The 27,793-nt window shown below is 59.0% G+C and overlaps 4 protein-coding genes and 1 long non-coding RNA gene across 22 annotated transcripts in view; 3 read left to right on the top strand and 2 right to left on the bottom strand.

Annotated features, from left to right (window-relative positions):
- Positions 1-8,895, top strand: part of DGKZ (diacylglycerol kinase zeta) — a 37,497-nt gene extending 28,602 nt beyond the window's left edge. For both annotated transcript variants that reach the window (NM_001031192.3, NM_001389394.2), the window contains 9 exons: positions 95-164; positions 1,513-1,553; positions 2,037-2,227; positions 2,758-2,789; positions 3,590-3,630; positions 3,812-3,932; positions 4,457-4,493; positions 4,675-4,774; positions 7,013-8,895. In NM_001031192.3, coding sequence (NP_001026363.3) covers positions 95-164; positions 1,513-1,553; positions 2,037-2,227; positions 2,758-2,789; positions 3,590-3,630; positions 3,812-3,932; positions 4,457-4,493; positions 4,675-4,774; positions 7,013-7,129 — 750 coding nt within the window. In that variant the 3' untranslated portion in view covers positions 7,130-8,895. The remainder of the gene's footprint in view (positions 1-94; positions 165-1,512; positions 1,554-2,036; positions 2,228-2,757; positions 2,790-3,589; positions 3,631-3,811; positions 3,933-4,456; positions 4,494-4,674; positions 4,775-7,012) is intronic.
- LOC121111000 lies at positions 5,344-6,354 on the top strand. Its single transcript, XR_005860544.2, has 2 exons — positions 5,344-5,780; positions 5,854-6,354. It is a non-coding gene; the product is annotated as an uncharacterized LOC121111000 (long non-coding RNA).
- A 966-nt stretch (positions 8,896-9,861) lies between the features above and the next one.
- Positions 9,862-11,910, top strand: MDK (midkine (neurite growth-promoting factor 2)). Of its 6 annotated transcripts, none has more exons than NM_001398173.1 (5): positions 9,862-9,964; positions 10,910-10,989; positions 11,070-11,226; positions 11,300-11,461; positions 11,566-11,910. In NM_001398173.1, the coding sequence occupies exons 3-5, from the start codon at positions 11,070-11,072 to the stop codon at positions 11,589-11,591; spliced, it is 345 nt and encodes a 114-aa protein (NP_001385102.1). In that variant the 5' UTR covers positions 9,862-9,964; positions 10,910-10,989; the 3' UTR covers positions 11,592-11,910. The 6 variants fall into 6 exon arrangements, with proteins under 6 accessions (NP_001385102.1, NP_001385100.1, NP_001385103.1 ...); NM_001398171.1 differs by having other exon boundaries at positions 11,065-11,226; NM_001398174.1 differs by having other exon boundaries at positions 10,906-10,989.
- Positions 11,911-12,350: 440 nt separating this feature from the next.
- CHRM4 (cholinergic receptor muscarinic 4) lies at positions 12,351-24,410 on the bottom strand. 5 transcript variants are annotated; one of them, XM_015287035.4, is made up of 3 exons: positions 22,933-24,410; positions 14,968-15,009; positions 12,351-14,853 (listed from the first exon to the last, which is right to left on the bottom strand). In XM_015287035.4, the coding sequence occupies exons 1-3, from the start codon at positions 23,147-23,149 to the stop codon at positions 13,376-13,378; spliced, it is 1,737 nt and encodes a 578-aa protein (XP_015142521.2). In that variant the 5' UTR covers positions 23,150-24,410; the 3' UTR covers positions 12,351-13,375. The 5 variants fall into 5 exon arrangements, with proteins under 5 accessions (XP_015142521.2, NP_001385097.1, NP_001026362.2 ...); NM_001398168.1 differs by lacking the exon at positions 22,933-24,410 and adding an exon at positions 18,999-19,129 and having other exon boundaries at positions 14,968-15,254; NM_001031191.2 differs by lacking the exon at positions 22,933-24,410 and adding an exon at positions 18,999-19,129.
- A 1,775-nt stretch (positions 24,411-26,185) lies between these two features.
- Positions 26,186-27,793, bottom strand: part of AMBRA1 (autophagy and beclin 1 regulator 1) — a 126,160-nt gene continuing 124,552 nt past the window's right edge. For all 8 annotated transcript variants that reach the window (XM_046942520.1, XM_046942522.1, XM_004941601.5 and 5 more), the window contains one exon: positions 26,186-27,708. In XM_046942520.1, coding sequence (XP_046798476.1) covers positions 27,218-27,708 — 491 coding nt within the window. In that variant the 3' untranslated portion in view covers positions 26,186-27,217. The remainder of the gene's footprint in view (positions 27,709-27,793) is intronic.

Here is a 27,793-nt window from a genome sequence, read left to right as displayed (position 1 = left end):
CCAATCTGCAGGGACCTCCCAAAGCAGGAGGGACACACTGGGGAGAGAATAGAGGGGCCAAGAGACATCACTGTATTCTCTTTTTTCTATACAGGAAGGAGATGGAGCCAAACCGAAGACATTGTCATCCCAGAAACTGTCACCAAAATGGTGTTTCCTGGACTGTGAGTATCATCATCTGCTGGGAGTGCTTTGTGCATGAATCTGGAGTGTGACAAGACAGACCTTTAGTGGCAAGCCACTGAGAGCCGTGTGGGACTTGAGACTCAAGGATGTTGGGATCCTTGCAGCCAAGTTCAGCAGGCCTTTGCCCAATCTGTGCCTCTGGCAGCTAACCACAAGTAGAGTGAGGAGCCTGCCAGGCAAGGGGTATCTGCTGCTCTCCAGCCCCGGAGCTGAACACGGCTCTGCAGGGTATGCTCAGTCTCGTCAGGACTGGTGGGGTTGCTCTTCTGTGGTGTGCAGGCAGGGGGCCCCCATGCTCTAGAAAGCTGGGAGTGAGACATCACCTTGTGTATCCTGGAGGTATTGGAACAGTTTCCCCGCTGGTTTCCAGCTGCTTCTCCCCATTCTGGAAACAGCTTTCTTCTCTCCCTCTGCCTTCACTGACCTGGAAGTCAGAGCTCTCCCTGTGTATCTGGAAGAGGGCTGAGATAAGTGACTTCCACTGACACTTCATCTCCCTGACTTGCAAGAGGAGTTTCTGACTGCCAGCAGTAGGGCTTAGGGCAGAACAAAGCTGTCCACCTCCTGTGTACTCAGGGCAGCACACAACTGCTTAGCCCTGCATGTAGGAGGGCTTAACCAGGGCTAGGGAGAAAGCCGAGGGCAAGAGCCAGCCCTAGCCTAGACCGGGAAGAACAGACCTGTCTCTGGAGCTGGCAGTCACTGCTGATCAGGTAAAGGCCTTCTTGGATATGAAGCCGATATTTCAGAGGTCCTGGCAGGTCACCTGGGAAAATTGTCCTTTCTTCTCTCAACGGAGATGCTGCTGTATTTCCCCTGAGGTGTCAGGTCTCCAGCATGTGTGTTGGTCCCTCTCACCCTGCAAGGGACATCAGGTACAGCCAGAGACTGCAATATGGGCCCGGAAAGCCTCATACTAGCCTGAAAGGATGTTGCTTTTCCCTTGGGGCCTTTCAGACCCTTCATGAGGGGCTGCTGGGATGACTGCTCCCAGGTGTCCCTCCTAGGACTGCTTTCCCTCCTCCAGCCAGTCTCCCAGCAGCAGGTTCTGAGCTCAGGAAAATGTGTCAGGAAAGGAGCCAGCGCCTCATTCAAGACAGCACAGGCTCGTTAAAGCAGCTGAATTACAGGCCTTCAGCAGCAGCTCCATGGCTGTAAATCTCCAGCCAGGACAGAATAGACGGAGCTCTTTCACTCCTCTAATCCGATCTGGGCAATCCCCACTCAGTTTGCAAAGAGAATTCCCTGGGCCCCCAAGGGTCCCACTGCAGCAACCTCGCCTTACAGCCAAGAATCACTCTGTCTGATTCCGTCCCTGTCTTGCAGCAACCACAGCAGATCGGTTCTACAGGATAGATCGTGCACAGGTGAGTGTGGGAAAAACAGCCTGAAACATAAGCTCTGAGGTGGGGGAAATTCAGGGGCCACTGAAAGCCACTCTGACTGCTTGAGGCTGGGATGCCTCCAGGCATCATGAGGGCTGTGCTTTGGGCTGGGGCAGAAATCCTGCGAAGGCCTGAGGTCCTCTTGAAAAGGGGTGGGATTTGTGCCAGCCTGGGGTGAGGACTGAGGGAAGCGAGGCAGGAAAAGCATGCCTGACCATAGCCTCAGGCACTGGTGATGACAAGCTTCACAGGAGTGGACCAGGTGGGACGCAGCTCCCTTCTTTTCTCCATGTCTGACTCCTTGAGACTCCACACGGTGCCCCTTCCTCTCAGCTTCTGTCAGCTATAGTCCTGTGGGCAGAGGCTTTTCAGAGTGGGATGCAAGGTGTGGGGTTTGAGGGGATGGGAGATGAAGCTATACAGGTGTAGGTCTTGCTTCCAAAGAGGCTGACTTTTGCATTCCAGGAGCACCTCAACTATGTGACAGAGATCTCTCAGGATGAGCTCTATGTACTGGACCCAGAGCTGGTGATCACCCAGACCGTAGGCACATCTCCTGCCATGCCTGATCTTGTTGACTCATCTGCCACACCTCCTGGGCACCACTTTGCTTTCCCATCCTCTTCCTCCTCTCCACCCTGCTCTCCTGCCCCCAGGTGAGTCTGCAGTGGGAGGAAATGGGGTGCTGGGCCTCAGGAAGGATGAACAGCAGTGGGAAATCCGTGGTTGGCTTTGCAGCTTTGATCCCTAGGCTGGATTGCAGAGGGGATCCCAGGAATTGAATAAGAATCCACTGCCAAATTAGAGAAAGTGGGTGGGATGCTGTCCTGTCATCCCTGCTTCATTGCTGGCTGTGCTGAAGGCAGTGGAGCATCACAGTGGAGACTCAGCCGTGGGGCCAAGCTCCAGCACACGGTCTGTGGACGTGGGTCGGGCCAGGCTCAGGTGTGGGTGCTGAGAGCAGCAGTGGAAATGGGAGTGGGGCTGGGGAAGAACCCAGCTCAGGGAAGAAGCAGATGGCATGGTCAGAGGGTAGCTGATCCTTTGGCCTTCTTCTTCTGCTGTCTGGAGAAGTGCCACAGGTAGGCATCTCCGCAGCTGTCCCTCCACTCACCACGTGCGCCTTTCAGGCAGCGTGCTGCCCAGGCTGGCAGGGTTAGTTACACCTTCTCTTCTTCTCTTCCAGTGCTGACGCTGAGCTCTGCCTCCCGCACAAAGGTGAGTTCATCTGTCCTCACTGCAGGCGCCAAGCAGGGCCCTCAATCTGTTCTGCCTCCTCTCAGATTGAGCTATTTTGGGTTCCTGCCATTGCTTTCTGGCCCATCCTTTCTCTGAAGTGCAGCCAGGAGCCCTGCAGCTAATGTGCTAGGTGGGGGTGGGTGACCCCAGAGGCAGGCAGCACAGACCTGACGATGATTTGTGGAGTGGTCTGGCCAGGTGCTCCCCCGACTGCCGAGCTGCACGGGGAGGGCAGGAAATGGCATGGCAGAGGGGTTAATCCCCCACCTGCAGAGCTGTGTGCTGTTGGCTGGGTTGGAGGCTGTTTCTGCCAGGCCGCAGCAGGAGCTCGGGAGGTGGGAGCACAAGGTCAGGGGCCTCGCTGAACTGAGCAAATGGAAAGAGTTTCCTGGAGCTTGAGCAGAGCTCAGAGCCTGGACGTGTGAGTGACTCACGGTGAGAGGCGTCCTGGCTGCTGGCTGACACCCAGATCTGCTCCTGCTTCCATCGCAATTCATCCTGCCCATGGGCAGAGCCCCTTGTTTCCCTGCACACATCTCCCTGGGGCTAAGCTCCGGCTGCACCCCCAGGTACATACCTCTCTTCTTCCCTCACATACCTGAGGGTGCAGGAGTCACGTAAAATCAACCTGGCCACTGTTCAGCCTGCGAACAAGGGGCTGGCACCTGGAGGATCTCAGCTGACAGCTTTGGGTCTCTGGTGCCCAACTCTTGGTTCCCCAGGTAGATAAATAGCATCACAGATGGAGTTTTCTGATCCCAGCCCATCTCTCTTTGCAGATGACCTGATAGAAGCTGCCAAGACTGGTAACTTCAGCAAGGTAGGCACTTCAGCTTTGTGCTTTGGCATGCCACTGCCCTTCAGTGGCTCCTGGTGAGGCCTCTCTTCACCAGCTGCCCAACCAGGAGCAGAGGGTGAAAACCTCAGGGATGCGGTGCCGGGGCTTGGGGAGTTACGCATGAGCACTGAAACTCATCTGGACCTCTCTGGCAATCCCATAGTTCCAAGAGCTGCACCGAGCTGGAAGAGACCTGATGGTGCGAGACTCCTCTGGCCGAACTGTCCTCCACCATGCTGTCGTATCAGGGAGCAAGGACATCGTCAAATACATAATTGAGAATGGTGAGCTGGGCTGCTTCACTGTGGCCAGAATGCCACCCTTAGCAAAGCAGGCTGGCAGCCAATAACACCCGACCCTCTGCTTAGAGGGAGTGCCCCTGGGTACAGCGTCCCATCCCATCGGATTTGCTATATCCTCCCGCTGTGACATGGGCTTTCCTTAGCATCTTTCTGCCAGTGCTGGGTGCCCCAGGCTGTTATCCCATCCTTGCTGTGACCAGCATGTCTCTGGGAAACATCTCCCAGTGTCATGCTTCTCCTTTCAGGGGAGCTGACCTGTTGTTTTTGGCAGCTCCCACTGAAATGCAAGCTGATTTATTTTTATTTGGCTATTTCTCTATAATGAATCCACAAGCAACTCTTGGGGTCAGATGCTGTTCTGGCCTGAGGGTTTTGGAGCCAGGCCCTTTGTGAGCGGTACAGATAGCAGCTCCTACAGCAGGCTGCAGGGTGCAACCGGGGAGTTGGTAGGCCCACCCCTGCCTTGTGGCCAGGTCTCACTTGCCACGCACTCTTTCTCTCCACAGCCCCTTCAGAAATCCTCGATGCCACGGAGGAAGAGAAGTAAGTTGTTGCCTGACATTTTTTACCTGTTGGCCGTGGTTTCCTGTCCCCAAGCAGCATCCCCAGGGCTGACCATGGGACAAGCACCTTCTGCAGCCAGGGGGATGTCTCTCACGTGCAGCACTTGTCCCCTCTTGGCATGTTTAGGGGGCACACCTCACATCTTCTTTCTTCCTCATAGCGGCGAAACCAGCTTGCACCAGGCTGCAGCTCTACGCCACCGCACTATCTGCCACTACATCGTGGAGGCCGGGGCATCACTCATGAAGACTGACCTGCAGGTGATGGTGGGAGGACTGGGAGGGGTCTTGTTGTGGGGCTGGCAGGAGCTGGGCCACACCGAGCTGTCTGAAGAGCAGTTCAAGGGCTGGAGCTTTTGCCAGTGTGCAGCCTGTACATGGAGAAGGCACCAGGGCTGGGAAGAGAGGAGCCATTTAGGGTTCCCAGGGAGCTGCTCAGCCTGCTCCCAGCAGCAGAGGGGTTAAATTCCCCCCCCCTTTCACTTCTCTCTGTGTTGTTTTATTAAATTAGGAGCGAGGCGCTGGAATGTCTCATCCCTGTCTCCCCCTTCCCACCCTGTGGGGTCACAGCGAGGACAGTCTCGCTGCTGAGCTCCCTCCCAGCTGCAGGGCTCCCCCCGCAGAGCCAGGACGGAGCACTGGGGCTCCTCGGGTGAAGCAGAGTGTCAGCAGGCGGGCGGGGAGCTCTCGTTCACATACCACATTAATTGAGATGTGTCTTGGTGCCAGGAGCTGCTGCCAGCCCCTGCAGAGCAGTTGCAGGAGGGGGACTGAGGCGATGTTTTGGTCCACGAGGTTCCTGACATTGCAGCAGGGAGACGTGGTTGTGTTTGCCTGGAAGAGGAGGCGTAGGGACAGGTCTAGAGTGTGCAGTCTATGGATCTGGGACAAGGACCCCAACCAGGGACGCAGACTTAGAGGGGCTGGTGGAGCTTAGGGGCCGCCTCAGACAATGAGCAGCCCCTTGCCAGCTGCTGGGGAGATGCTCTATGCACAATCTCTGGCTCCTGATCACTCTTTCTTGTTCACATGGTGCCCTGAGGGGTGGCCTGGCAGGACACCTGGCAGGCAGCCACAGGACAGGGTGATTACCAGTGAATGGAGAGAGCCAGGAGAAGGCAGCTGAGGTGGCGCAGCCCCTTCTCTGCCCTCTGGGCAGGACTGTGGGATGCTCTGCCTGATGAACAGCCTCAACCTGCCAGCACAGAAAGAAGCCCAGCTCAGGAATGACAGCCTGCCCCAGGGAACGGGGCTTGCATGTGCCTGTGTGAGTGCATGCCTGACTTTGTAGCTCTCTGGGGACCCACCTGCTCGTGGCGCTGACCTTGTTTAGCCCCCAGGTTACAGCCTGCCTGCACAGGCAAGAACCAGCCTCCATAGAAACTCTGCTGCAGGACCTTCGGCAGGCCTATACGTAGCACAGCTGGGGACAGCCTGGTCCTGCACTCACGACCCTGAGGGAGGCCAGCCCTTATCAGGTAGCACACATCAGCCGGTCTGTGCAGAGGGGCCCTGGCGGCTCCAGTTTCAGGCTGCGGATCCAGGCAGGCGGTGGTGCTGCACCAAGGCTTCTGCAGGGGATGAGGAAGAAACTCTATTCCTCCCTTTTTTTTTTCCCCTTTGTTCAATGCCTGCTTAGATTCGGTGGCTGCAGAGCAGAGGCCCCTGAGGAGAGCCAAGCAGTGAGGCATACAGCAGCCTCCAGTCCCCTGCATGCTCAGCACTTCGTGGCATGCTCTGGTGTGTGTATGCACGATAGGTTTCTTGGTGGCTGCATGCCTGGCAGCAAGAACAGGGGTGTCCCGGGAGTTTCTGTGCGAGTGTGTAAGAGAAAATTGTGCCTGTGGGTGCCCCCTTTGCAGTCCCGCTCTAGTGCATCTTTGCAGTGGGATGTGCTCAAGCTTTTGTCCGCAGCCATACCCGCACACAGTGGAGGCTCCGAGAGCCTGACCATTGTTCGCAGTTAAGAAATGTGTCTGTGGGTTGTCATGGGGGCCCCTGCGCCCCGCTCAGTCACCGTGGTCCTGCTGTGTGCCGTGAGATGAGCTGGGCAGCAGCGCTTCCCTTCGGGGGCCGCTTTTCAATGGCAGCGGCAGAGTGCCAGGTTTCCGTGGCCTTTCTCAGCAGAGGGTTTGTTCGGCACTGTGGAGCCCAAGCATTAATGAGAAGGAGCGAGGGGCAGGCAGAGGGAGGGGGAGAGGAGACGTAGCGGCGAGCTGTTAACAGATTTGCTTTTTATGGAGTGCGGGAGTTCATTAGTGGACACAGTCCAGATGGCTGCAATAAGCTGGTGAAATGCGATCCTCCTGCGGGAGCAGGAGCGCTGGTGAGGCTGCAAGAGGGAAGGGGGGTTGGTATTCCCGGGCATTCCCCAGACATACCCCTCATTCCTCACCCTCTCCCTCCTGCCTCGACAGTGCCGGGAAAGAGCGTGTCATGGGGAGCAGCCTTTGTCTCCTCCGATGCTCAGCGCGCTGACGTGTTGCCTTCCCTCTGCAGGGAGACACCCCTAAGCATAGGGCTGAGAAAGCCAACGACCCCGACCTGGCTGCCTACCTCGAGAACCGACAGCACTACCAGATGATCCAGCGGGAGGACCAGGAGACAGCTGTGTAGCGCTCAGCGTGCCTTAGCCCAGCCAGCTTGGGCAGGACGAGAAGAGGACGGCACCTGGCAGAGCTGTGAGTCTGGCCCAGCCCTCCCTACGCGTCAGCCCAGTCCCTGGAGGAGATGGAGACAGCAGGGCTGTGACCCAGGCTGGGCTGGGACTCTTTATGAGGACAGTGGGTATTTGGGACTTGAAGCCCTGCTCTTTGCGTGTCCCCCTTTGCCTCTCATCCACCACGTTCCCCGCTCCAGATGGGCTCCATCCCAGAGCCCCACTGGGGCAGGCAGGGATGTAGCAATCCGTCACCCTCACACAGGGGAGCAGTGGTAGTGCCCCCAGCAGGTTCTTGGGTTCTATGACCCGTGCAGGACACCACTGCTCGCCCCTCTGCCTGCTAGCGGTACCGCTCCATTAGGCACTTCACCTTGTCCAGAAGAAGCACCATGACTACTGCCTCTGAGTCCTGTTCTCTCTTATCAGCCTGGGACTGCCCTTGGTCTCTGCGGCAGGAGACAAGTCCCTTGTGTTAGGGAACGTGCACCCACCCCTTCCTCAGAGCATCTGGGACTGGCACAGCTGGATGCGGGGCAGCTGCATTCAGTGCTGGGTCTGTGCTGCTCTCAGGAATCTCCCTGTGCTCCCAACCTATGCGACCGCTGCATATGGCTCTGCCATCCCCACAAATCAGACTCAGGGTTTTGCAGGGAAACCTGGGAGGTCCCCCAGCCCAGACACAAGCTCCCTGGGCGGGCTGCCAGCACACCTCCACAGGTTTTAGCAGAAAGAGGGATTCGGATGCATAGGAAGCATCAGGATCCCCAGCCCCGAGTCATGCGTGTGACAGGATGGCATTTGGGGCACCACCTGCCATGGGACACGAGGCACCGTCTGCCCTACAGAGGCCACGAGTGCTGATGTGGCACGGCAGCCATCGTGCACACACTTTTGCAGAGCAGCAGTCCCTGGCTGCAGGGTGCCGGCAGAGGAGGAGGGCAGACGACTGTTGGCATTGGTGCGTTCAAGCGAGAGGTGTGTGCAAAGCAGGTCTGGGTTTCAGCATACAGGTGGGGTCCCAGGAGAGGAGGCCGGGGCGTCCCCAGTGTGCACTCGCACCCGACTGTGGCTGTGCTGGGTGACGCTGCTCACATCCCCCTACAACACGAATACTGAAGAAAAAAACATATCACCACACCACAGAGAACCACAATGCCGATCAGGCTTTAGACTGGGGCAGAGTTACCTTTGAGGCTGTGGGGCAGCTGGACCAGAGCAGCGCACGAGGCTGGTGCCGGGGCTCAGTGATTAATACCATCCCAGCAGCACCAGGAGCTCCCATCAGCGCTGCTCACTTGTGGACAAACGCTGTCATCTTCCCAAAGGTGCAAAGTGCTGCCCCAGCTAGGGGCCCAGCTCCCCCTTCTCCCCAGTTTGTACGTCCCCGTTTTTGTACAGGTAGTTCAGAGACACACTGTCCCCCTCCCCGCCGGGCCCCGCGCGTGAGCCGAGTTGCTGTGCAATTCCGAGCCTGGCTGGTGTGTAGGCAGAGGCGGAGGGCTGTCGGTAGCCCTGCCCGCATGGGGCAGGGGATCTGTGCAATACCCGGTTCGGTGTTCCCAGACGCTGTGGTAGGACTGTATTTTTGTAACTCTGTGCGTGCAGGCTCTAGCGGGCCCGGGGCCTGGCGCGAGCCCGCCTTCCCGTCGCTTTTTGACTTTTGACTGTTTGGATGTTGTTGTTTCTTGCCGTTGAAATAAAAAAGAAATGGATGTTTTAATTCCTCCCGCTGCGGTGGGCGACACGAGGCTGGGGTGAGCCAGGTCGGGCCTCGGCCTCTGGGGCAGCGCGGGGCACCGGTGCTGCAGGGATGCGGTGAGGGATCAGCCGCAGCAGGAGGGCTGCTGCCCGCTTACGAGAGCGAAGGATGAGGAAGGCTGCTGCCTCCGGCCCGGCCGCTGCCTCTTGGGATACCTGCACCGGCACCATCGCTCCTGCAGAGCCTCCTTCCCACAGGGCAGGTAACCAACCCACACGCCGTGTGACTGCGGTGTTCGTCACGCTCGCTCTCCCTCTTTTTCCTCCTTCCTTCAGTGTGAGGCCCCTTCCCGCAAACACAGCCCCCTGCTGCTGGTTGGGGCCGCAGGAGCCATTTCCCGCCCCGCACAGCCCCACAGCACCCAGGGCTCAGTGCCGGGGCCCTCCTCACCCCCAGCCCCCGGCCGCCTGCAGTTCGCGATTCCTGGCGCTGAAGCAGCTCCCACAAGCCCGCAGCCCGCTCCCAGCGGCCTTCCTTCTAGGGAAGGGGCACAAAATGGCTCTGCTGCCCACCTAAGTCCCTTCTTCCGGCCGCCGTGACTGGGGGCTGGAGGAGCCCGCTCGCTCGTGGGGAGAGGTGGTGGTGGTGGGCCCGTCCGTGACGGCAGAAGGCGAAGGAGGCGCCGACGGGGCCGTGTTTGCGGTCCGCAGAGCCCCGGGGCTCAGCGCCAAAGGGCTCTCGGAGCCCCGGACCGCTCTGCAGCGCTCGGACGCGGAGACAGAGGGACACAAGGACGCCCCTCGCAGGGGGCTCGAGCCCCCGACAGCCCGGCCGAGCCGAGCCGCGCAGCCCCTCCCCGCAGAGCAGCTCCCCCAGCCTCCGGGGCCGCCCCTCGGCCCGCCGCCCGCCTTTGTGGCTGGCCGTGCTGCCGGGGGGCAGAGGAGGGGCTTGCACGGGGACTTTGGGCTCCGACCACCTCGGGCTGCCGGCGGGGCTCGACGTCAGGGGCCGCTGTGCTGCGCTGCGCGGGGCTCCGCACGCGGCCGCCACACAAAGGCAACGGCGCCGCTCCGCGCCCTCCGCGCCGCAGGTGAGTGGGGGGGGAACACACGGAGCTCCGCAGCCGCACCCCTCGTCCCGCCTCAGACCCCCAAACCCGCGCCGTTGGTAGGGGCTCGGGGGGGGCCGGGGTTCCCGTGGGGCAGGGTGGGGGCCGCCACCTCTCAGCCCCACGGGGGAGCGGGGCGCGCCCTGAGGGTGGGGAGGGGGTGCGGGAGCGCTTCTGGGAGCGGGGGGCTGCGCTGTGCGGGGCGCGCGGCGGAGGGATGGGTGCGGAAAGGCCCCCCGCAGCCCCGGCCCTGGGGGAGACGGAGGGAGCCAGGACCCCCCAGCGCTCTCGGCCGGGCCGAGGGGTGCCGGGAGGGCGGGAGCGGAGCGCAGTGCCCGGGAGGGGCCGCGGCTCCTCTTTTAAGGCGTCGCCTGGCGCGTCCCTCGGCTCTGATCCGGGGTCAGTCCGCGCGGGGCAGCGAGGAGGGCTGGGGACGGGGACGGGGCCGGGCCGGGACGGGGCGAGGGGGGTACGGGCGGTGGAAGGCTGTGCTCCGCGCGCCGGGAGCGCCGCGGGACGGGCGCGGTGCCCCCGAGTCGGGCCGGGCCGTGCGGGACGGCTCCCATCGAGGGGGGCAGCGCTCAGCACGCAGAGCTGGGTGCACGCGCGTGCACATGTGTGAGCGCTCGCGCGTGCACACGCACTCACCCGCCCGGCGCTCGCACGGAGATGCGCTGGGAGCCGCGGTGCCGGCAGTGGGCGCCGCTCTCCCGTTAAAGCGCTCCTCGGGCTCCCACGCTGCGGGCGTCCGTCCGTGCCAACTCCGCTGGCTCCGCTCCCGGCCCCTCGCTTCAGGGGGTTCGCTTTCCATGGGTTGTTTTTTTTCCCCCCTCGGCGGGGGCCGGGCCGAGGCACCATGGCAGCCCCCGCGCTCCTGGGGCCGGGGCGGTGCGCGGTGCCCATCCCTCCCTCCCCCGCCCCAGGCAGGATGCATCCCCGGGGCCTCCTCCTCCTCCTGGCACTGCTGCTGCTGGCGGCCGCTGCCGAGGCTGCCAAAGCCAAGAAAGGTGAGCGGGAGTCCGGGTGGGCACGGGGGGGTCTGGGTGTGCCGCCCCGTCTCCCAGCCGCTGCCTCCCTTGCAGAGAAGATGAAGAAGGAGGGTTCCGAGTGCCAGGACTGGCACTGGGGGCCCTGCATCCCCAACAGCAAGGACTGCGGCCTGGGCTACCGCGAGGGCAGCTGCGGCGATGAGAGCAGGAAGCTCAAGTGCAAGATCCCCTGCAACTGGAAGAAGAAGTTTGGAGGTGCGGAGGTGGCTGTGGGGGGACCGGGGCTGCGTTGGGGCCACACGTTCCTAATGCCTCTCCCTTCCTGCAGCTGACTGCAAGTACAAGTTTGAGAGCTGGGGAGGGTGCAGCGCACAGACGGGTGTGAAAACACGCTCAGGCATCCTGAAGAAAGCGCTGTACAATGCTGAATGTGAGGAGGTGGTCTATGTGAGCAAGCCCTGCACCGCCAAGATGAAGGCCAAGGCCAAAGGTGAGTCCTCGCCTCCCCCAGGCAGCGCTCAGGGCTGACGCTGGGCAGGGAGCTGCTGGTGGCCGCAATAACGCTAACGCATCTCCCATGGTCATTGGGTGCAGCAAAGAAGGGCAAGGGGAAGGACTAGAGCGGCGCGGACGGCATCCTCATCAGCCCCGGACACATGTGCCTCTCCCACCACAGCGAGCCGCGCTCCAGCCTTCCTCCTCTCCTCCTCCTCCTCTTCTTCCTCCTCTCCCCACCCCCTCTGCCACGGAGATGCCTTGTTTAATCGCTAGTTTTGTTGAGAGCAGACCCACCGGTCCTGGGAAGCTGCTGCCACTGCCCTGGTGGTTGCCGCAGCCACACCGACCATTGCTTTGGGTGGTGCCGATCGGGTGCTCTCACCTCTTTTGGGAAATGGGTTTTGGTTTCTTTTCCAATAAAAATCTTTTTAAAAAAACATACATGAGTCAGAGCCTGCCTGCCATCCCTGTGCAGCGCTGCGGGGCTGGGACCCCAGGAGAGGAAGGGGGATCTGGCCCTGCGCCTTCACATCCGTCTCTGCTCAGAGTGATGCTGCGGGGAGGCAGTGCCGGCGTGGGGTTTGTGGCACCACGGGGGGGTCTGCCAATCCCCTGGGACCAGAAGGAGCAGAGCAGTCACCGTGTGCCTGGGGACAGCAGCCTGGGTGCCACCCACATCAGCCCCACAGCAGCACCTCATCTCAGCAGCACTTCGGGCTGCTGCCCTCCTCCTGCTCCCGCCCCTGTCCTGCGGTGGGTGACAAAGGCACACACAGGGGTGTCCCCATGGACCATCTGCATTGCACTCACTGTCCCTATCAGGGCCCATGGGATGCTGAGGACAACTCGGTGACACCACATGGACTCCTCAACCCGTGGCCTTTGGTTTCTGGTCCGAGGTCTTTATTTGCTGGGGGTCAGCTGTAGCTGTAACACTTCTCCAAAACCCTCAGCCAACCTGCCAGGCAGTGTGGGTAACGCTATGTCAGGATCCTAAAGGCAGCGGCAGTGAGGCGGGCAGGGCAGCCCTTCTCCACGTCGCACGGCATTGCCCTGGCATGAAGTGAGACAGACATACAGACATGGCAGTGCCCCCACATTTCAGCAGAGCCCCAGCCTTGGCAGAAGTGGGGCAACAGCACGATGGGGCCTGGGCTGCGCACGCAGGGCCAGGAGGGGCTGGTGGGACCCCGCATGCTGAGGACTTTGCGACAGCAGCGGCCGTGGGATTACGTCCATTTACAAAGCTCAGCAGTCATCTCCTGTGTCCTCTCTGGGGCTGCCACAGTGGGACAGGTGTCCCACACTGTCCCCGCAGGTGTCTAGGCCAGGAGGTGACACTGAGGCGTGGAGGGAGCTCACCACTGCTGCTTGGGCACAGCCCCAGCTTCCTTATGACTGGAAAGTCCAAGAGGGCCTTCTGTGCGCACACCCAAGCCAGCCTGGCCCAAAGTGGCTGGCAAGAGTTGCCCCCTGTTTCTTTTCATCTTGGGTAGTAAATGGTCTACAAGGCTATTGAAAGCACCCGGTGTTAGGCTGTTTGCATGCAAACAAGCTCTGACAGCCAGGAAACGGTCAGCCACAGGGAGAAGAGGAGCCAGTCTGATGAGGAGTGCTGATGCCCGTCGGCCAACACATCCTGGGCGGGGAGCTGGGAGGGCTCCTGGTTAGCACATCTGGCCTCAGCTCACCTTCCTCCCCAGCCCCTCAGTGAGTCCCTGGGCCCGAGGTGGCTGGGGGAGCTGCAGCTCAGAGGTGTCGTGGACTTTTGTCAGCATTCAAGGGCATCACCTGTCAGCACTTCGCAGTCTGCACTTGTGTGAGAGTGAGCAGAGGACCCCTCCAGGTGAAGGAGGCAAAGGGGAGGACTGCCGGAACGTTGCTGAAGTGGTCCCTGAGCACCAGCTTATCTGGCCGTGCCAATGTTCCTGTACTGGCACATGAGGAGGTGCTTAAAGGTTTTCTTGAACGTGGCATTGCAGAGGGCATAGCAGGCTGGGTTGATGGTGCTGTTGACATAGCAGAGCCAGTAGCCGATGGACCACACGGTTTCAGGAACGCAGGTCTCGCAAAAGGTGTTAATGAGGACCATCACATTGTACGGAGTCCACGTGAGTATGAAGGCAAGCAGGATGGCAAATATGGTCCGGGTGACCTTCTTCTCCCGGGCTGCCATCTGGCGCTTCTTCCGCACTTGGCTCCTGGCGATGCTGGCAAACTTCCTGGCGACATTGGCAGGGCGGCTGTTGGACAGGGAGTTGTGGTCAGAGGCTCCTGCCTTAGCTGGGACGATCTCGATGGCGGTGACGCATTCGGTCCCAGTCTGCTTGGTGACGATTTTGATCTTGGACCACTTGGAAGTCGGGTTCACCCGAGGATGGGCCGGGCTCTGTCCTTGTCCCGCTGGCAAGATTTCCGTTGTGGGCTTGTCTTTGGTGGTCTGGGTCATGCTGACTGTGCTGGACTCATTGGAGGTCTCCTTCTCCTCCTGCTGGCCAGTGGCCTCTGTCTGTGCTGAGGGCTGGTCGTCCACCTTCCCATTCCTCACCTCCTCTTTCACCTCCACGGCCCTCTTGGGGGAGTTATTGTTGTTCTGTTTGACTGGGGGAGCCTTGAAGAAGCTGAGGGACTTGCCTTTCCTCTCTTTCCTGCTTTCGGGCTTGTGTCTCCTCACCCTGCTCCTGCTGGCCAGCGAGATGTGGATGTACAGCACCGTCATGATGACCACGGGCAGGTAGAAAGCAGCGATGGCCGTGCCGAAGGTCACCGCCGGGTTGGAGAGGAACTGGATGTAGCATTCCCTCTCGTGGACTGTCCTCTTGCCCACAATGAACTGCCAGAACAAGATGGCAGGGGCCCAGAGAATGAAGGACAATATCCACGCGGCTGCGATCATGAGCCCCGCCATCTTGGTGGTCCTCCTGGCTGGGTACGTCAGGGGCTTAGTGACACAGAAGTACCGGTCGAAGCTGATGATGAGTAAGTTCATGACCGAGGCGTTGCTCACCACGTAGTCCAGGGCCAGCCACAGGTCGCACACCACGGCCCCCAGTGGCCAGTAGCCTTTGATGATGTAGACAGTGTAGAGGTTCATGGAGAAGACTCCGATGATGAGGTCGGCACAGGCCAGGCTGAAAAGGAAGTAGTTGTTGACAGTCTGGAGCTGGCGGTTCACTTTGATGGACAGCATCACCAGGATGTTCCCCACCACGGTGACGAGGCTGAGCGAGCCGGTGACCGTGGCGATGAAAACCAGCTCCACCGTCTTGTAGTTGGTGGGGGGCTGGATGGCCACCTCGGAGCGGTTGCTGAGGGTGACGTTGTCATAGGTCAGGTTGGCCATCTTCGCCTGCCAGGGCTGCGCGGAGAGGTTGTGCATGGGGTCTGCAAGGAGAATGAAGACAGAAAGGAAGTACGTCACACCTGGCGGTACGTGCGTCTGTCCAGCCGTGGCTGTGAGCCCTGGGAAAGGGCCATGCCATGGCTCTTAGTGCTCACCTGTGTCTCTGGCAGCAAACAGCTCCTTCTGGAAGAGGAAATCTGGGACAGGGAAAACAGCAAATTTTGTTACAGCTTCAGCCCAAAGACGTCCATGCAAATCCCACAGCATCTTACTGGGCACTGGTCTGGCCGGTCTCCCAGCTGGGCTGAGGCCCAGGGCTGGGCCAGGCTTTAGTTTCGAGGTAATTAGCCTCAGGTGGGTTCACAGCCCAGCCCCGGCAGGTGTGGGAGATAATGGGCAGACAGACTGCCTGCATAGAAACCAAGATGTCCGTGGCTGACCCCTGCGGTGTTGAGTGAGAGGAGAGTAGTCTTAAAAATAATCAGTGGGCCAAAATTGGGATGAGGGAGCATTTCCCAGAAGAGGAAAGAAATGGAAGTACAGGTGGGCAGGGCAGGGAAGCTGATCTTCCTTTCTGGTACAGCTCCAGCCCCTAAACCTGCTTTGAAAAAACAACTTTCTTTTCTACTAAGATAAGGTTTCTGTGTTTAGTTTTTTGTTTGCTTTGTTTCCACTTAAGTTGATAGACCAGCATCCCCCTCTAAGTGCATTTAATGGCATGGCGGAGGCTCGCACTCTTGGTTGCCCAAAGTAAGATGGAAGCGCGGCTCATCCCCCTGCACAGCTCACGAGGAGGGGACACGAGAGGCTCGATCCAAACGTCCGTGGATGCCACCCAGAGGTCAGGCTGCAAACTTCTGGGTTGAAAAAGGAAAAACCGGATCCTCGGCATGGATGACCTTAACCAGCGTTTTGAAAGCGGCTGTTGGCTCTTTTCAGCCATGCCCGGCCCTTCGGGCAGAGCCCCGGGGACATCTCACGGCGATTCCCGATGCTGATGCCCACACAGCCCCAGACACCAGCCGGATCCCGGCTCTGCTCGCTGTCCTTTGCCCGCAGCACTCAGCCCCAGGTCTGCTCTCACCATCCCGCTGCAGCAACCTCAGCTGTCAGCCTTGGCCCTCCCCAGGACTCCCAGCGCTCCTCCTTCCCACAGCTCTTGGGATGCATGGGGCTTTCAGCAGAACCTGGGAGCTACGCTGAGCTGCTGCCTACTGCATAAATGCTACCTGCCTGAGCGGGATGCTCTTGGTCTTCTATAGCCCTGGGCTGGAGCTCTGACAGCAACCAGGTGCAGATATGGTGGGGAGAGGGGAGAGCAGCAGAAGGGGAAAGAGGGAGAGGCTGAGAGGACCACAGCAACAGGTGTCTGCCCACAGCAGCTGCACCCTCCTTGTGTCTGGGATCAGACACCTGTGAGAGAGACGGGCTGGGGGAGAGAGCAGCAGGAACAGCTTGGGACTGAAACCAAGGCATTTGTGGGGGAGCAGGGATCTCAGCTGCCCTCCGTGCTGCTTTCAGCCCTGCCCTGGACAGACTCCACAAGGCACTTGTCCTATCCCTCTCATCCCATCCTGCTCCATCCCATCCTGTCCCGTCGCAGCAGCCCCACTCCCAGCCAAGGAGGCATGGGGAGGCTCAGGGTCCAGGCGCCGAGCTGCCACTCGGGATCCGCCCTGTGACCTGGACATCATGTTTGCACAAAGTGATGTTTTCCGCCCTTGGCGTTGCACAACCAAAACCTCAGAGTTTCCCACAGCTCAATCAGCCCAGCGCTGCTGGACCCAGACCAAGGCAGCGTTAACCCTTAGCACTACAGGAACACTCAGCTCCTGCCACGTGTATCTCGGTGATTTCCGTACCCGACCTCATGCTTGGACCCGTCTCTCCTCCAGGTGCATGTAGCTCAGTGCCATGAGGTGCCACCACTGCCATGCCCAGCTGGCACTCAGGCAGTGCCAGTGCCTGCTGCTGTTGTGCCCTTTGAGGAACCGCAAAATGCATTAAGGCCATCGTGGCAGCAGTAAGGCCGCCTCTCTGGGTCTCCAGCATTTGGCTTCCAGGCACTGCCCTCTCTGCCTGCAGCGCTCGGCAGCACTGGGGCAGCCTGCCCACTGCGCAGGGCTCTGCCTTTAAAGGCCAGGCTGCTGCTGCCCCTCCTGCTGGCTGACCGATGGAGCTCTTCTGCCGGGCTCTTGAGGCTGAGCAAACAGCTGCCACGGCTCCCGCATTCCCCCGGCCCCTCTGCGTCATGGCAGCAGTGCAGGGCCAAGGCGGCTCTGCTTGGAATGCCAACCCCAGGCAGGCTCCAGTGAGCCCACAGATGCCGGTGCTCGGGTGCTGAGTGTCCCCATTGCTTGGGGCAGGGGCTGGTGATGGTGCAGGCTGAGGAGCAGGGATGGAGGTGGGAGGGGAAGCGGACAAGAATGGCTCAGTGCAAAATCCCTCTGTCTCACTGCCTCAGCGCACACCTTGTGGCTTCTGAAGCCATCCTTTATGCGTGCAGTTCAAGAGCCAGCGTGGATGGATGCTGAAAAAAGCAAACCTCCCTTGGGTTGATGGAGAATAAGAGGGGCACATCCCCATGGCCAACAGAGGACAGACAATGTCCTTTAACACCTCAGTTTGGAGCATCGAGGGGCAGCGGGGCTGTTTGGGCTCTGAACCTCGTGCCATGTTTGCGTGTACGTGGGCAGGTGAGCCGTGCTGGTGCAGAAGGCGGCACCCACTGCAAACAGCTCCCATTTCCCTCCCTCTGCTGCCACTCTCCCCCCAGCCCCAGCCCTGCAGTGCCCACTTGCCCTTGGCACCGCCGGCTGCGTCTCAGCATGTCGGGGGACAGCAGCTGCAGGGCCGAGGCCTGCTGGGCACTGCTGGGCGCTGCCACTCCTCCTCAGCTTGTTATTTTTATTACCCGACTTTGTCTGTGTTTTCCTGGGGAGATGTTTGTCATTTTCATTAGAAACAACAAACAAAACAAACAAACAAACAAACAAGAATAAAGCAAAAAACCCATAACCATGACAAAAAGTGATATCAATAGGATCCTCGTGGGGACAGTTTAAAGAGAAAAACCATGCTCCTTCTGCAAACTCAGAGTAATTGGATCACGGCATTAATTAATCATTTCAGTTCATTTCTCTTCTATGAAAGAACACAGACCGTCCTGCCGCCGCGGGCACGGCGTGTGGCTGAGCACACCATGCTGATGGTGCCACTCCTGCGTGCCCCTGCCCATCAGACGCGGGGCTCTGCGTGGCCGAGCACAGTGCGGGGCTGTGTGGCCGTTCCTTGGCTGCCCATGAGGGTGACACAGCCTCAGCCCTGGGCTGCGTGGCAGCAACACGGCTGGGGAACGGCAGGTGCCCGAAGCGCCAGGCGCTGGGAGTAGCAATGCTCAGAGCATCCCACCGCTGCTCGGGGTCCCAGGAAGAGCCCGGAGGTGCGGCTGCTGCTCTGCAGCTGGAGAAGCAACGCTCCAACCGCGGTGTCGGCAAGTAGCAGATCAAAATCACGGCCACGGTGAAGCCAGAGGGGCTCAGACTGAGGAAGGACAGAACCCGGCACTGCGCTGATTTGCGAATACGCCAAGGGCCGTTCCTCGATTTGAAGCCAATGTCATTATTTTGGGAACGAGGTGTGTGCGGCTGCCCGACCCATTGGCCGCGGGCAGCTGTATGCGATGCGCGGCCCGGGGGGAGCGCTGCCCCTCGCAGCCCGGGGCTCTGCGCAGCGCTGCGCGTCCCGGGTAGGGAAGGACAAAGTAGCCACAGAGAGGGCATCTCGTCCCAAAACCGGGGAGAAGCAAAGGCAAAAACGCACGTAGCGTCCTGCCCGGGAGACAAATCTCCGTCCAAGAGGAGATACCGGGAAAGCGAACGCTCCCGGAGCCGCGGGACGGGGCACGGCGGGCACAGACCGCGGAGCGGCGCTGCCCTGACGGAGCCGCCGCCGGGTACAGCCCCGCACCGCACCGCACCGCTCCGCTCCCCCCGGGGCCGGGAAGCGACGGCGGTTCCCGCTGCGGAAGGCCACCCCATGAGCACCCAGGAAAGTTGGATGAGAGCCCCCCCCCCCGTCTCCCGAGCGCTCCCCGGCCCGGCACCGCGCACCCCGACGCGTGCCCCGTCACCTCCCCGGACCCCAACGGAGAGACCCTCGGCACACCCGGCCCCGCCGCACTCACCGGGCAGCCCCCAGGGCGCGCCGTCGCCCGCGGCCGAGCGGTTCTCAGCGGCCATGGTGCAGCGCCGAGAGCTCCGCCGCGCCGTCGGGGGCTCCGGCACGCATGGCCCCGGCCGGCACCCGGCTCCCGGCGGCGCCGAGCGGCGGAGGGCGGGGAGGGGCGGGGGGAGGGGGAGGACCCGGCTCTGCCGGCCCGGCCCGGTCCCCCCCTCCCAACATCTCCTCCCCGCCCCCTCCCTCTCCCGCCCCCAGATGTGCCGCCCCCAGATGTGTGTTCCCCCCCCCACAAACGCCGGGGGAAAGCTTTGGGGACGAAGGGGGGGAGCACAACGTCACGGTGCCGCGGCCAATCCCCGCGCCGCCCCCCCCCCCCCTCCCCCCAAAAAAAACCCGTGTGCGCCCCCTCCTTTCCCCAGATGTGCTCCCCCCCTCCCCGGGCAGATGCGCCGTGGGCCCCCCCAGCGCCCCTCAGCGCGGCGGGCAGCCCTGCAGCACCGCGGACAGCGGGCACGGAGAGTGGCGCTGCGGGCGGAGAGGGCGCGGTGGCAGCGCCCGAAGGCAGCGCCGGGCCGCTTACGGCCACGGGGGAGCTGCGAGAAAGTGCCTTCGAGGCCGCGGCCCAAAGCCCTGACCTCAGGCGCGCCCCACCCTTTCCTCTTCCTTCTTCCCTCCCGAAGAAAATCAGTGTCAGGGAAACTGCTGTGCTCTGGGTGCACCCGTTTGGCTGAGCTCCCAAGCCAATGGGGCTGCGCTGGCGTTGGGCTGCTTGATGGGCTCCAGCTGTCGCGGGTAGGCACTCAAGGCCTCTCCCGTCCCACACAGCTCCCCCGGCACCTCATGGACACCTCCCCCCGGCACACCCATGCCCCAGCAGCCCCCACCAAACTCAGTGCTACTATCCACGTGCTTTAATATTCGTCAAATATAGGCCTGGTCTAAAGAAAACGTGCCTGATGATGGAACTATTTACATTGCAAATCACTTCTAATAACCCTCCGGTAGTCAGCCTGGTGATAAATGCTAATCTGTCGATCAGCCCAATAAAATAAAATAAAATAATAGTAATAATAAAAAAACCCTCAAAACCCAAGAGAGGGAACAAGCAGGCGGGGATGGGGCTCAGCCCCGTGCAGCAGCACTGAAGCATCAGTGCAGGGAGCGGTGCCGGTGCTGCTCCCCCCAGCAGGGACCCGAGGCCCTGGGGGCTCTCCTGAAGGGTGGAGAACTGCCGGGGGTAGAGCCAGGACCCCAAATCCGGGCAGAGCCAAAGGAGGGCACTGACACCGCACCACTCAGCAGCATCTGCCTTCTGTGCTTTCAGAGATCACTGCTGCTATTTTAAGGTCGCACTCAATTTTGTCACATTTGCCATATAAGCACGACTTGGAATATTTCAATATAATTGTTGTGTTGCAGTCCCCATTCTTGCAATGCTTGTTTGCTTTCTGGGTAATGGAAGGGGTAAAGTGCTTTTGAATCACTTCTTTTATACCCATTATCCAGAAAAAAAAAAAGAAAAGAAAAGAAAAAAAAAAAAAGGAAAGAAAAAAAAGGAAAGGAAAAAAAGAAAAAAGGAAGAGAATCAAGTTGAAATGCAGGTGAGCCGTTCCCAACCTAAGGAACTGGGTGCTCTGTTGGGCCCTTAGCCATCCCTGCTACAAGCTGTCCCCCTTTGCTCAGTGCAGTGGCCGGTGCTGCTGGGGCACAGGGCACCCTGGGCAGCTCAGAACCACCAGCACCCCAGGACAGGGTGGGCTGGGGAGGGCCCTGCATCCCTGCATGCCGCAGGGACTGTGCTGAGCCTTTGGGCACTGCCCGGGGCTCATGGCAGAGCTGGGGGTGGAGGAGGCTCAAGGCTGCAGCAGGAGAGAGCTCTGTGCTCCACCGGCCAGGCTAATAACCTTGTATTAAATTATGGGCCCGGGCTTGTGGCTTGTTTGTTTTTATTTTTTTTATAAGCTGTCTGTTTAGATTTATCACCGCAATTCCTGATAGTGCCTTGTTGGGGATCATTACGATAATCGCAGTGCGGTGTCTGCGGGGAAGGGGAGGGGAGCAGGGGAGCAGGGTGACGGGTAGGAGCTGCCTGCAGCCTTTTGGGGCACAGGATCTGGTGGGGGGGGGGGGGGGGGGGGGCACAGGGCAGGAGCCCATGTGAGGGGATGTTAGCGAGACACTGCCAAAACAGCAGGGATAGAGCCCACAGGGTTCCACACAGAGGGAGGAGGGAGTCAGCCTCCCACCAGGAGGTCTCCATCCATCTCCTTCTCCAACTCCATCTGAATGAAGATTTTGCCCTGAGAGAGGGTGCGCAGAGAAACCCAGAGGATGCAGTGCAGTTGGAAATTAGAAGGCACTGCTTCGGCATCAATCCTTCACCTCCCCTTAATTCCCAGTAATGACACCATTTATTTAGGTGAGGCTCTTGGAGCAGAGTGCAGCAGAGGAGAAAATGGCAGGAGGCCCCCCACCCTGCCATAGCTCCGTCCATCCTCCCAGACAGCTCCCTTACACACTCGGGTGTGCAAGCATGCACGTGCAGCCTTTCTTCTCCTCCTCCCCTCAGCAGTTCTTGCTCTGCCCGTGCCAGCAGTGCTCCAAGACCCTTCCCCACAGCAGGGAATGGTGCCGTGTCCCCCAGTGAGGCTATGGACCCCCAACCCCAGGACTAGGGGAGAAGCAAGCAAGGAAGAGCGAGAGTGGCACCTGGAGGGGCAGCCCAAGCGTCCCACACTGCGGTGGGTGGCTGGGCTGGGTCCAAGCCCCAGCAAGCACCATCTCCAGCCTGTCCTGCTGCCGTCAGTGTCATTAACTGCGTGGGAGGCAGCACTCCTAGGAAGAAAAACCCATTCAAGCTGATGAGTGTAAGATAAGTAACAGGGAAGAGGGGGTGAAAAAAGAGCAGGAGGAAGGTGCTTGAGAGTCACCCGGTGAGAGGCGAGGGCCTACAAAACGCGCTGTTCCCTGGCAGAGAGGAGTCACGGGAAGCAGAGGCACAGACACCTTGCAGCAAACACGCCACAGCCCTTTCGTTCCACTTTGTCACTGGAATCTGGCCGAGGTGTTCCCCAAGCTGCGTTTGCAGAGGCAGTGAGCAGCTGTGGGTAGTGCTCATCCCTGCCACGCCATGCCCGCCGCCCCGGCCCCGTCTCAGGGCCACGACCTACATTCCATGTCCCCAGCACACGCCGCGCACTTGGCTGCATTGAGCCCACCGAGCACCGCGCTGGGCTAATTTCTGATGGGGCTGTCACGATGCATCACGTCAAATACCTCACAGGAGCATAAGCGCATTATGCCAACGCAGCCACCTTTGTCAGCCAGAGCTGAAATCCCATCACGAGAACACCACAGGTTCAGCCTTCCTCAGCACCTCTGCAGCATACCCATGAGAGGCCTGGGGCCTCTCGGGGCTCCCCGCAGCCCAGCGCTGCCCGAGCCCCCCAGCTCGTGTCCCCCTGCAGCCCAAATGCTGCCGCTCTGGGGCTGCACTTAGAGCCCGCAGCAAAGCAGCAGGCCCAGCCTCACTTCCTCCCTAAGTAATTGCTTTAATTAGCATTGGGCTTGATGTAGGTGATTAGTTCTCAGGAACTTTTGCAGCAGGCGAACAGACCAGCACAACCCCTTGCGGCCTTTGCATTTATGTGCCTCAGTGCCAGCCTCGCTGCCAGCTGCTGGTCCGTCTCCATCAGCCCACATGAGCCCTGGCTGAGCCCATCCGGGGCTGAAGTGCTTAGAAATAACTAACTGCCCATTACAGCTGCCCTGCCACATGGTAGCAGTGCCTGTTCGGGAGGAGCAACCAGAGCCCCCGGTGCTCTCAGGGTGTCACTGCTTTGTGAATCTGGGAGTAGAGGGAAGGCGAGGGGCTCAGCGAGGTGATGGAGCATGGCTGCAACCTTCAACATGAGCGTTTCTCCGGTTTTAGCACTAACCTGAGAAAGCAGCAGGTCCTGGAGCTCCGAAGTCCATCCGTCTCTCCCAGCGGCAGCACCATGCGCTCCTCCTGCTGGCCCCATCGTCCCACAGCTCCCCGTCCAAGGCAGGAGCAGATGAAAGGCTCCTGCTCAGGATGTGGCAGGGAAACAAATCCCTGCGCTCTCTGGAGGGTGCCCAGCACACTGTGGCAGCGGGCAGAGGTCTCTGCTCCATGGGCTGAGAGGAAGGGGCGCTGCCACGATGGGGCTGGGGATGGCTGAGGGGAGCAGCTGGAAGGCGGAGGCCGTCCCCCGCCGTGCGCCGAGCCCCGTGCAGGGCTGGCAGCAGTGTCACATTGCGTGCTGCTCACCAAGATCCCAATTAGAGGCGGACGCCTCACATGCTGAACACTTTAATTAATTTGCCTTTTCCTGTCATAGAATGGTTTCTCTGACAGACTGGGAGGGAGCAGAGAGGGCTGCTGCTGCCCAGCAAACTGCACTTCTGCCTAGGCCAGAGAAAGGCTGTCAGCAGTAGAAACCCACCTGTTTTTGGAAGGAGTCCCACCTGCTGCTGGCCTCCCTATGCCTGGGGATGAGAAGAGCTGTGATGAGTGGCTGTGTGCCTTAACACGTGGGGAAAGGGACCCCACCAGCCATCGCCACCAAAGGAGGGGAAGGCTCCCCGCAGCCGGCCGTGCCCATCTCCCCACCAGCTGCTGTGCAGAGCTGCCTGCTAAGCCTGGTGCAGGAGCGCTCATGGGCTGCAGCAGTGCCCACACAGGGAGGTGGTGTGAAGGATTCAAACAAAAGCCCCCTTCCAGCACAGCAGCTTCAACCAATACTTCCAGGGCCCCAGGCTTCTGGCTCCTTCTCTTTCTTTTCCTTGCTAACCTAAATAATGTTGGGACTTCAGCTGTTCCCCTGCTCTTCTAGCTCATTAGGATGTTTAGAGAACCCTAGCTGCTACAGAACCTGGCCAACCCCCCATTAACCTCCTTCCACACTAAGAACCGGCTCTTATTTTGCCTCCCATTCCCACCTCAGTTTTCATCTGCAGGCGGACTTTACCCCTCACCCTGGAGGTGACTCACTTTCTTTAATAGCCTCTTGTGAAGGACTTCATCAAAACCCTTTTGAAAGCTAAATAAAATTCTCAGCACTGTATTTCTCCTTTCCCCAGGATTTTGTTAGCACATTAAAAGACTCCTGACAAGCTAAGGCTGAGAAAAGCTTTTGGTTTTTAAGATTATTTCCTGCTCCTAAGCAGCAAAGCTCTTCTTTTTGCCTCCTAAATTGGGCCAGCAAACATGCGTGGCTCCAGCTTGGTTTCCTCAGGCAGCTCGTGTTGAAATTCCACCTCACTCCTGGCAGGGTGCTTGCCTCCGTGCTGCGTTATCACGCTGCAGCAAGTAGATAAGCTGCAGGCTTTTGGGAAGGAGCCTTGCGACACCGCTGCAATCGCACAACCTGTGCTGCACAGTGCTCCGCACCTCAGGCAGCTGGGCAGGCTGTGGGGTGGCCGTAGGCCCACGCCAGAGCTGAGCTCAGCTCAGCCCTGCCCTAACCAACCTCCAGCTCTTGGGCTAAGGAGTCTGAGGCAAGGGAGAGGAGCTGCACTTGGCACGTTCTAGGACTGCACTCCAAAAATATGCTCTTTACACACAAGGTTCAAGAGCACCTGTTAGTTTTGTGGCCGTAGCAAGATGTGTGTAAAGCATATCCAAGGCAGCATCTGAGGAGTAAGCCTACCTGTTCCATTCCTGCTTACAGCTTGTACAAGCACGGACGCCAGGCCATGGCTGTCACCACACTTTGGCCCAAAGCCAGAGAGCAGGTTAGGAGGAACACCAAAGCTGCCTGCCCTGATCAGGCCCCCAGCCTTACCTCATCTGTGGGCTTTCCTCACAAGCCTCAAACAAGCAGCTGCTTTGGAACTTCAGAAGCGTCCCAAGTCGATGCCAAGTGGAGCGGCTGCAGTTTGCTGCAGCTCCCACTGGAGTTCACTGCCGCTCTGCCAGTGTCGCAACAGGGACAGGTCCTGACCCAGTGGCAGCCCCCAGCAGAGCAGCTTTGGGCCCCGCACAGAGTGCCCCTCCATGGCACCAGGCCTTTGAGAATCTCTTGCTACAGCAAGACAGCCCAGAAGACCTTTCCCCAACCACGATGGAAATTTTTCAGTAGGTAGCGCGGCTCTGGTTACGGAAACGGACATCTGTAAATGCTCTGCAACACATCCACTGAGAATGGGCCTGAAGACTCTTCCAGAAACCACGCAAGGAGAGGGAACAGGAGATGCCAGGCTGAGCTGAAGCAGAAGCAGTTTTTTTCCAGGCTCTGTTTTTGTTTTCAAGCAGAGCAGTAAACAGCTCTGCCCAGACCTGGGCCGCCCTGTCTGCATGAGTCCTCAGCTGAGACACAGCTCCTCCGGCTCCCGGTGTCAGCACATCCTCAGGCCACCCTACGCTGAGGCCATAGGGATGCATGAAGCCTTCCTCATCACACAAGGGAATCCCGTTTTTCAGGCTGCTCTCCTGTCAGATCAGGGATGTGGCTGGCTCAGGGCAGGTTTTAGAGTCTCATTAACACTCTGCAATGAGGCCTGGCAGCAGCTGATTTGATTTAAGGTTCATTTCCAGGCTGTGATTTAAGAGAAGATTTGCTTAATGTTCTCTAACAGACTCTTCTGACTGGGAGCCTGAGTGCTGCCTAATGACAGCCTTATTTATTGTAACATCTTTGCAGTGCAGAGTCTTGAGGAGCAGAGCAGAAGCACAGCAGCTGCTGGCAGGTGCTCAGATGGCAGAGGAAGCATCCCTCAGTGCAGACAGTGGTAACAGACGCTGGGGTGTGCATTCCTTTATCCAGGACAGCCAGACATTGCATCTCTTTTCTGCTTTAAGAGGTCAGCAAGACAGATCTCTCTCTGCTTGCCTAAGATGGACAGTGCTGTTACGTACCGTTTTGAGCAGGACAGGAGAACTGCTCTCCTTTCTCTCTGTTGCAGTACTCGAATGATAGGAAATGCAGAAGTGCCTGCTTATCCTCAGACTCATTGAAAGGCAACTTGCGATCAAGATTCTCTATTCCTCCTCTCTGCTACACAGTCAAAGGCCTTCAACTCTTAACGCTGAGCCTGCCATCCTTCCGGGAAGGGAATGACCATTGTCTGACATTTGTAAGCTACTGTGAGTTTTTGAGCTGGATGTACCTATCTCCCAAAGCCGATCCCACAGACATCCATCACATAAATGAAGACAGTAGGTCAAGCAAGGGTTTGTCATATTTTAATGACATTGATCTTTGGTGTTTCCCTCGTTAGCACTCACTCTCTCCCCGTCCTTCCTCCACAAACCTGCTAGGGATGGAGAGTTACAAACGAAAAGGAAAATCACATTTGAGACTAAAAACAGAATATCAGAGCCTTGATTTCTCCACTAGAAACTACATGTACAAGGTCAAGATTTCACATGCAACACCTTACATCACAGACCCATACCTCACACCCTGGCCTGGAGCTCAAAGACGTTTCCTGCCTCCTGCCAAGGAGGTGCAGCTCAGTCCTGGCACCATGAAACCACTGGGATGGCTCATTCATGTCAATGTTGGCACAGCTTAGAATATCCTTGCGTGAACTGCATCCTGACTGGAGAGCAGCAGCCTCTGTCCCTCTACTCATCTATATAGCAGCTCTGCTTAGGTTCCTGACAAGTACTAACCTAATTCTAAGGAGGAAAGATCCCCACTTGTAAGCAGTTCCTGAGCCATGCAGGTTTTGATGAATCCCAGCTCTTCCCAGAAAAGACCACAGCACAGGACTGTGTCCTGGAAGACTCCTCTGCTCCAGCAGCCGCGCTGGAGCATCATGCCCAGGTTTGCACAGGAGGGCTGCCAGTCTCCAGAAGGATGCTGCAGGCCCGTTTCCCTTCACTCTGCTGATCAGCCCCTATGCATAAAAGGGCAGGAAAGAGGAAAGGGAAGAAGCATTACAAAGAATGGCACTGACCAAACTGCAGGGTTGAGCTCAGCGGATCCCACATGACTTCAAAATCTGCATGGGGTGCAGCCAGTATTGTTTATATTCCTGTTATTATTCAGCAGCGGGAATGTTGGAAGTTAAGATAGTATGCCCATGGCTTCCTTGCAGTTCTTGCCCGTTGCCACTCACCCAGGACATAGAAACCCTCTGAACTACCAACATCCTGTCGGAGCCACACGTTCCTACTCGTCCAGCTTCTGGCCAGCTGTGAGGTACAGGTCTCTGCTGAGCAGTACAAGGGTAGCACCAACACACAACTCATCTCTACCTGTTCCGCGACTCCCCACTGGTGCTGTCATTACTATAGAAGTTGGTACTGTCAGGAAGATGGTTATTATTAGTTAGGTCACTGTATTCGATTGGTCCCTCAGTGTCCATGGAGGACCGGGCCTGCTCCGGCAGGTCCAGATCACCAGTGCCTCGTCCTTCACTCCCACCAGAGGATGTCCGCGGGCTCAGGCCATGCTCTGACAGCTGCACAGACTCTGAAAGGATCTGTCCCTCCAGCTCAGCTGCCAGCTGCTGCGAGGTGGACTGATGTGCTGATGTGCCCTCAGCTCCAGTGGACTCCGCACCAGTCTGAGAGCTGCGGTGGATCCGGTGACTCACGATGATGTTGTTGCCAAAGCCACCCATGGACGCCATGGTGGTGCTCTGCTCCCGCTGGACCACGGCAGTCATGCCTCCTTCTGCCATCAGCCTTTGTATCCTGCTCACGGCGTCCTCCCCACTGGCCCCATATTCTGGACCTTCACCTGCAAAGAGTAGCAAAAGCAACTTTGGTGCATCAGGCAGACTAAAACACCAAGAAAACGCATGCTCTGGGTTGCTGAATAACAA

Source organism: Gallus gallus, chromosome 5 (genome assembly GCF_016699485.2).
Source record: "Gallus gallus isolate bGalGal1 chromosome 5, bGalGal1.mat.broiler.GRCg7b, whole genome shotgun sequence".
NCBI lineage: Eukaryota > Metazoa > Chordata > Aves > Galliformes > Phasianidae > Gallus > Gallus gallus.
This window is presented reverse-complemented; position numbering and strand designations above follow the sequence as displayed.

Bases quoted from the DNA above. Each gene is read 5' to 3' on its own strand.
- CHRM4 (XM_015287035.4), bottom strand. From the start codon at position 23,149: ATGGAGCAGAGACCTCTGCCCGCTGCCACAGTGTGCTGGGCACCCTCC. The intron at 15,010-22,932 runs GTTAGTGCTAAA...TCCCTGTCCCAG, and splicing joins AGGACCTGCTGCTTTCTCAG to ATTTCCTCTTCCAGAAGGAG. The intron at 14,854-14,967 runs GTGAGCACTAAG...TTCTCCTTGCAG, and splicing joins GTTTGCTGCCAGAGACACAG to ACCCCATGCACAACCTCTCC.
- MDK (NM_001398171.1), top strand. From the start codon at position 10,911: ATGCATCCCCGGGGCCTCCTCCTCCTCCTGGCACTGCTGCTGCTGGCG. The intron at 10,990-11,064 runs GTGAGCGGGAGT...CCTCCCTTGCAG, and splicing joins GGCTGCCAAAGCCAAGAAAG to AGAAGATGAAGAAGGAGGGT. The intron at 11,462-11,565 runs GTGAGTCCTCGC...CATTGGGTGCAG, and splicing joins GATGAAGGCCAAGGCCAAAG to CAAAGAAGGGCAAGGGGAAG.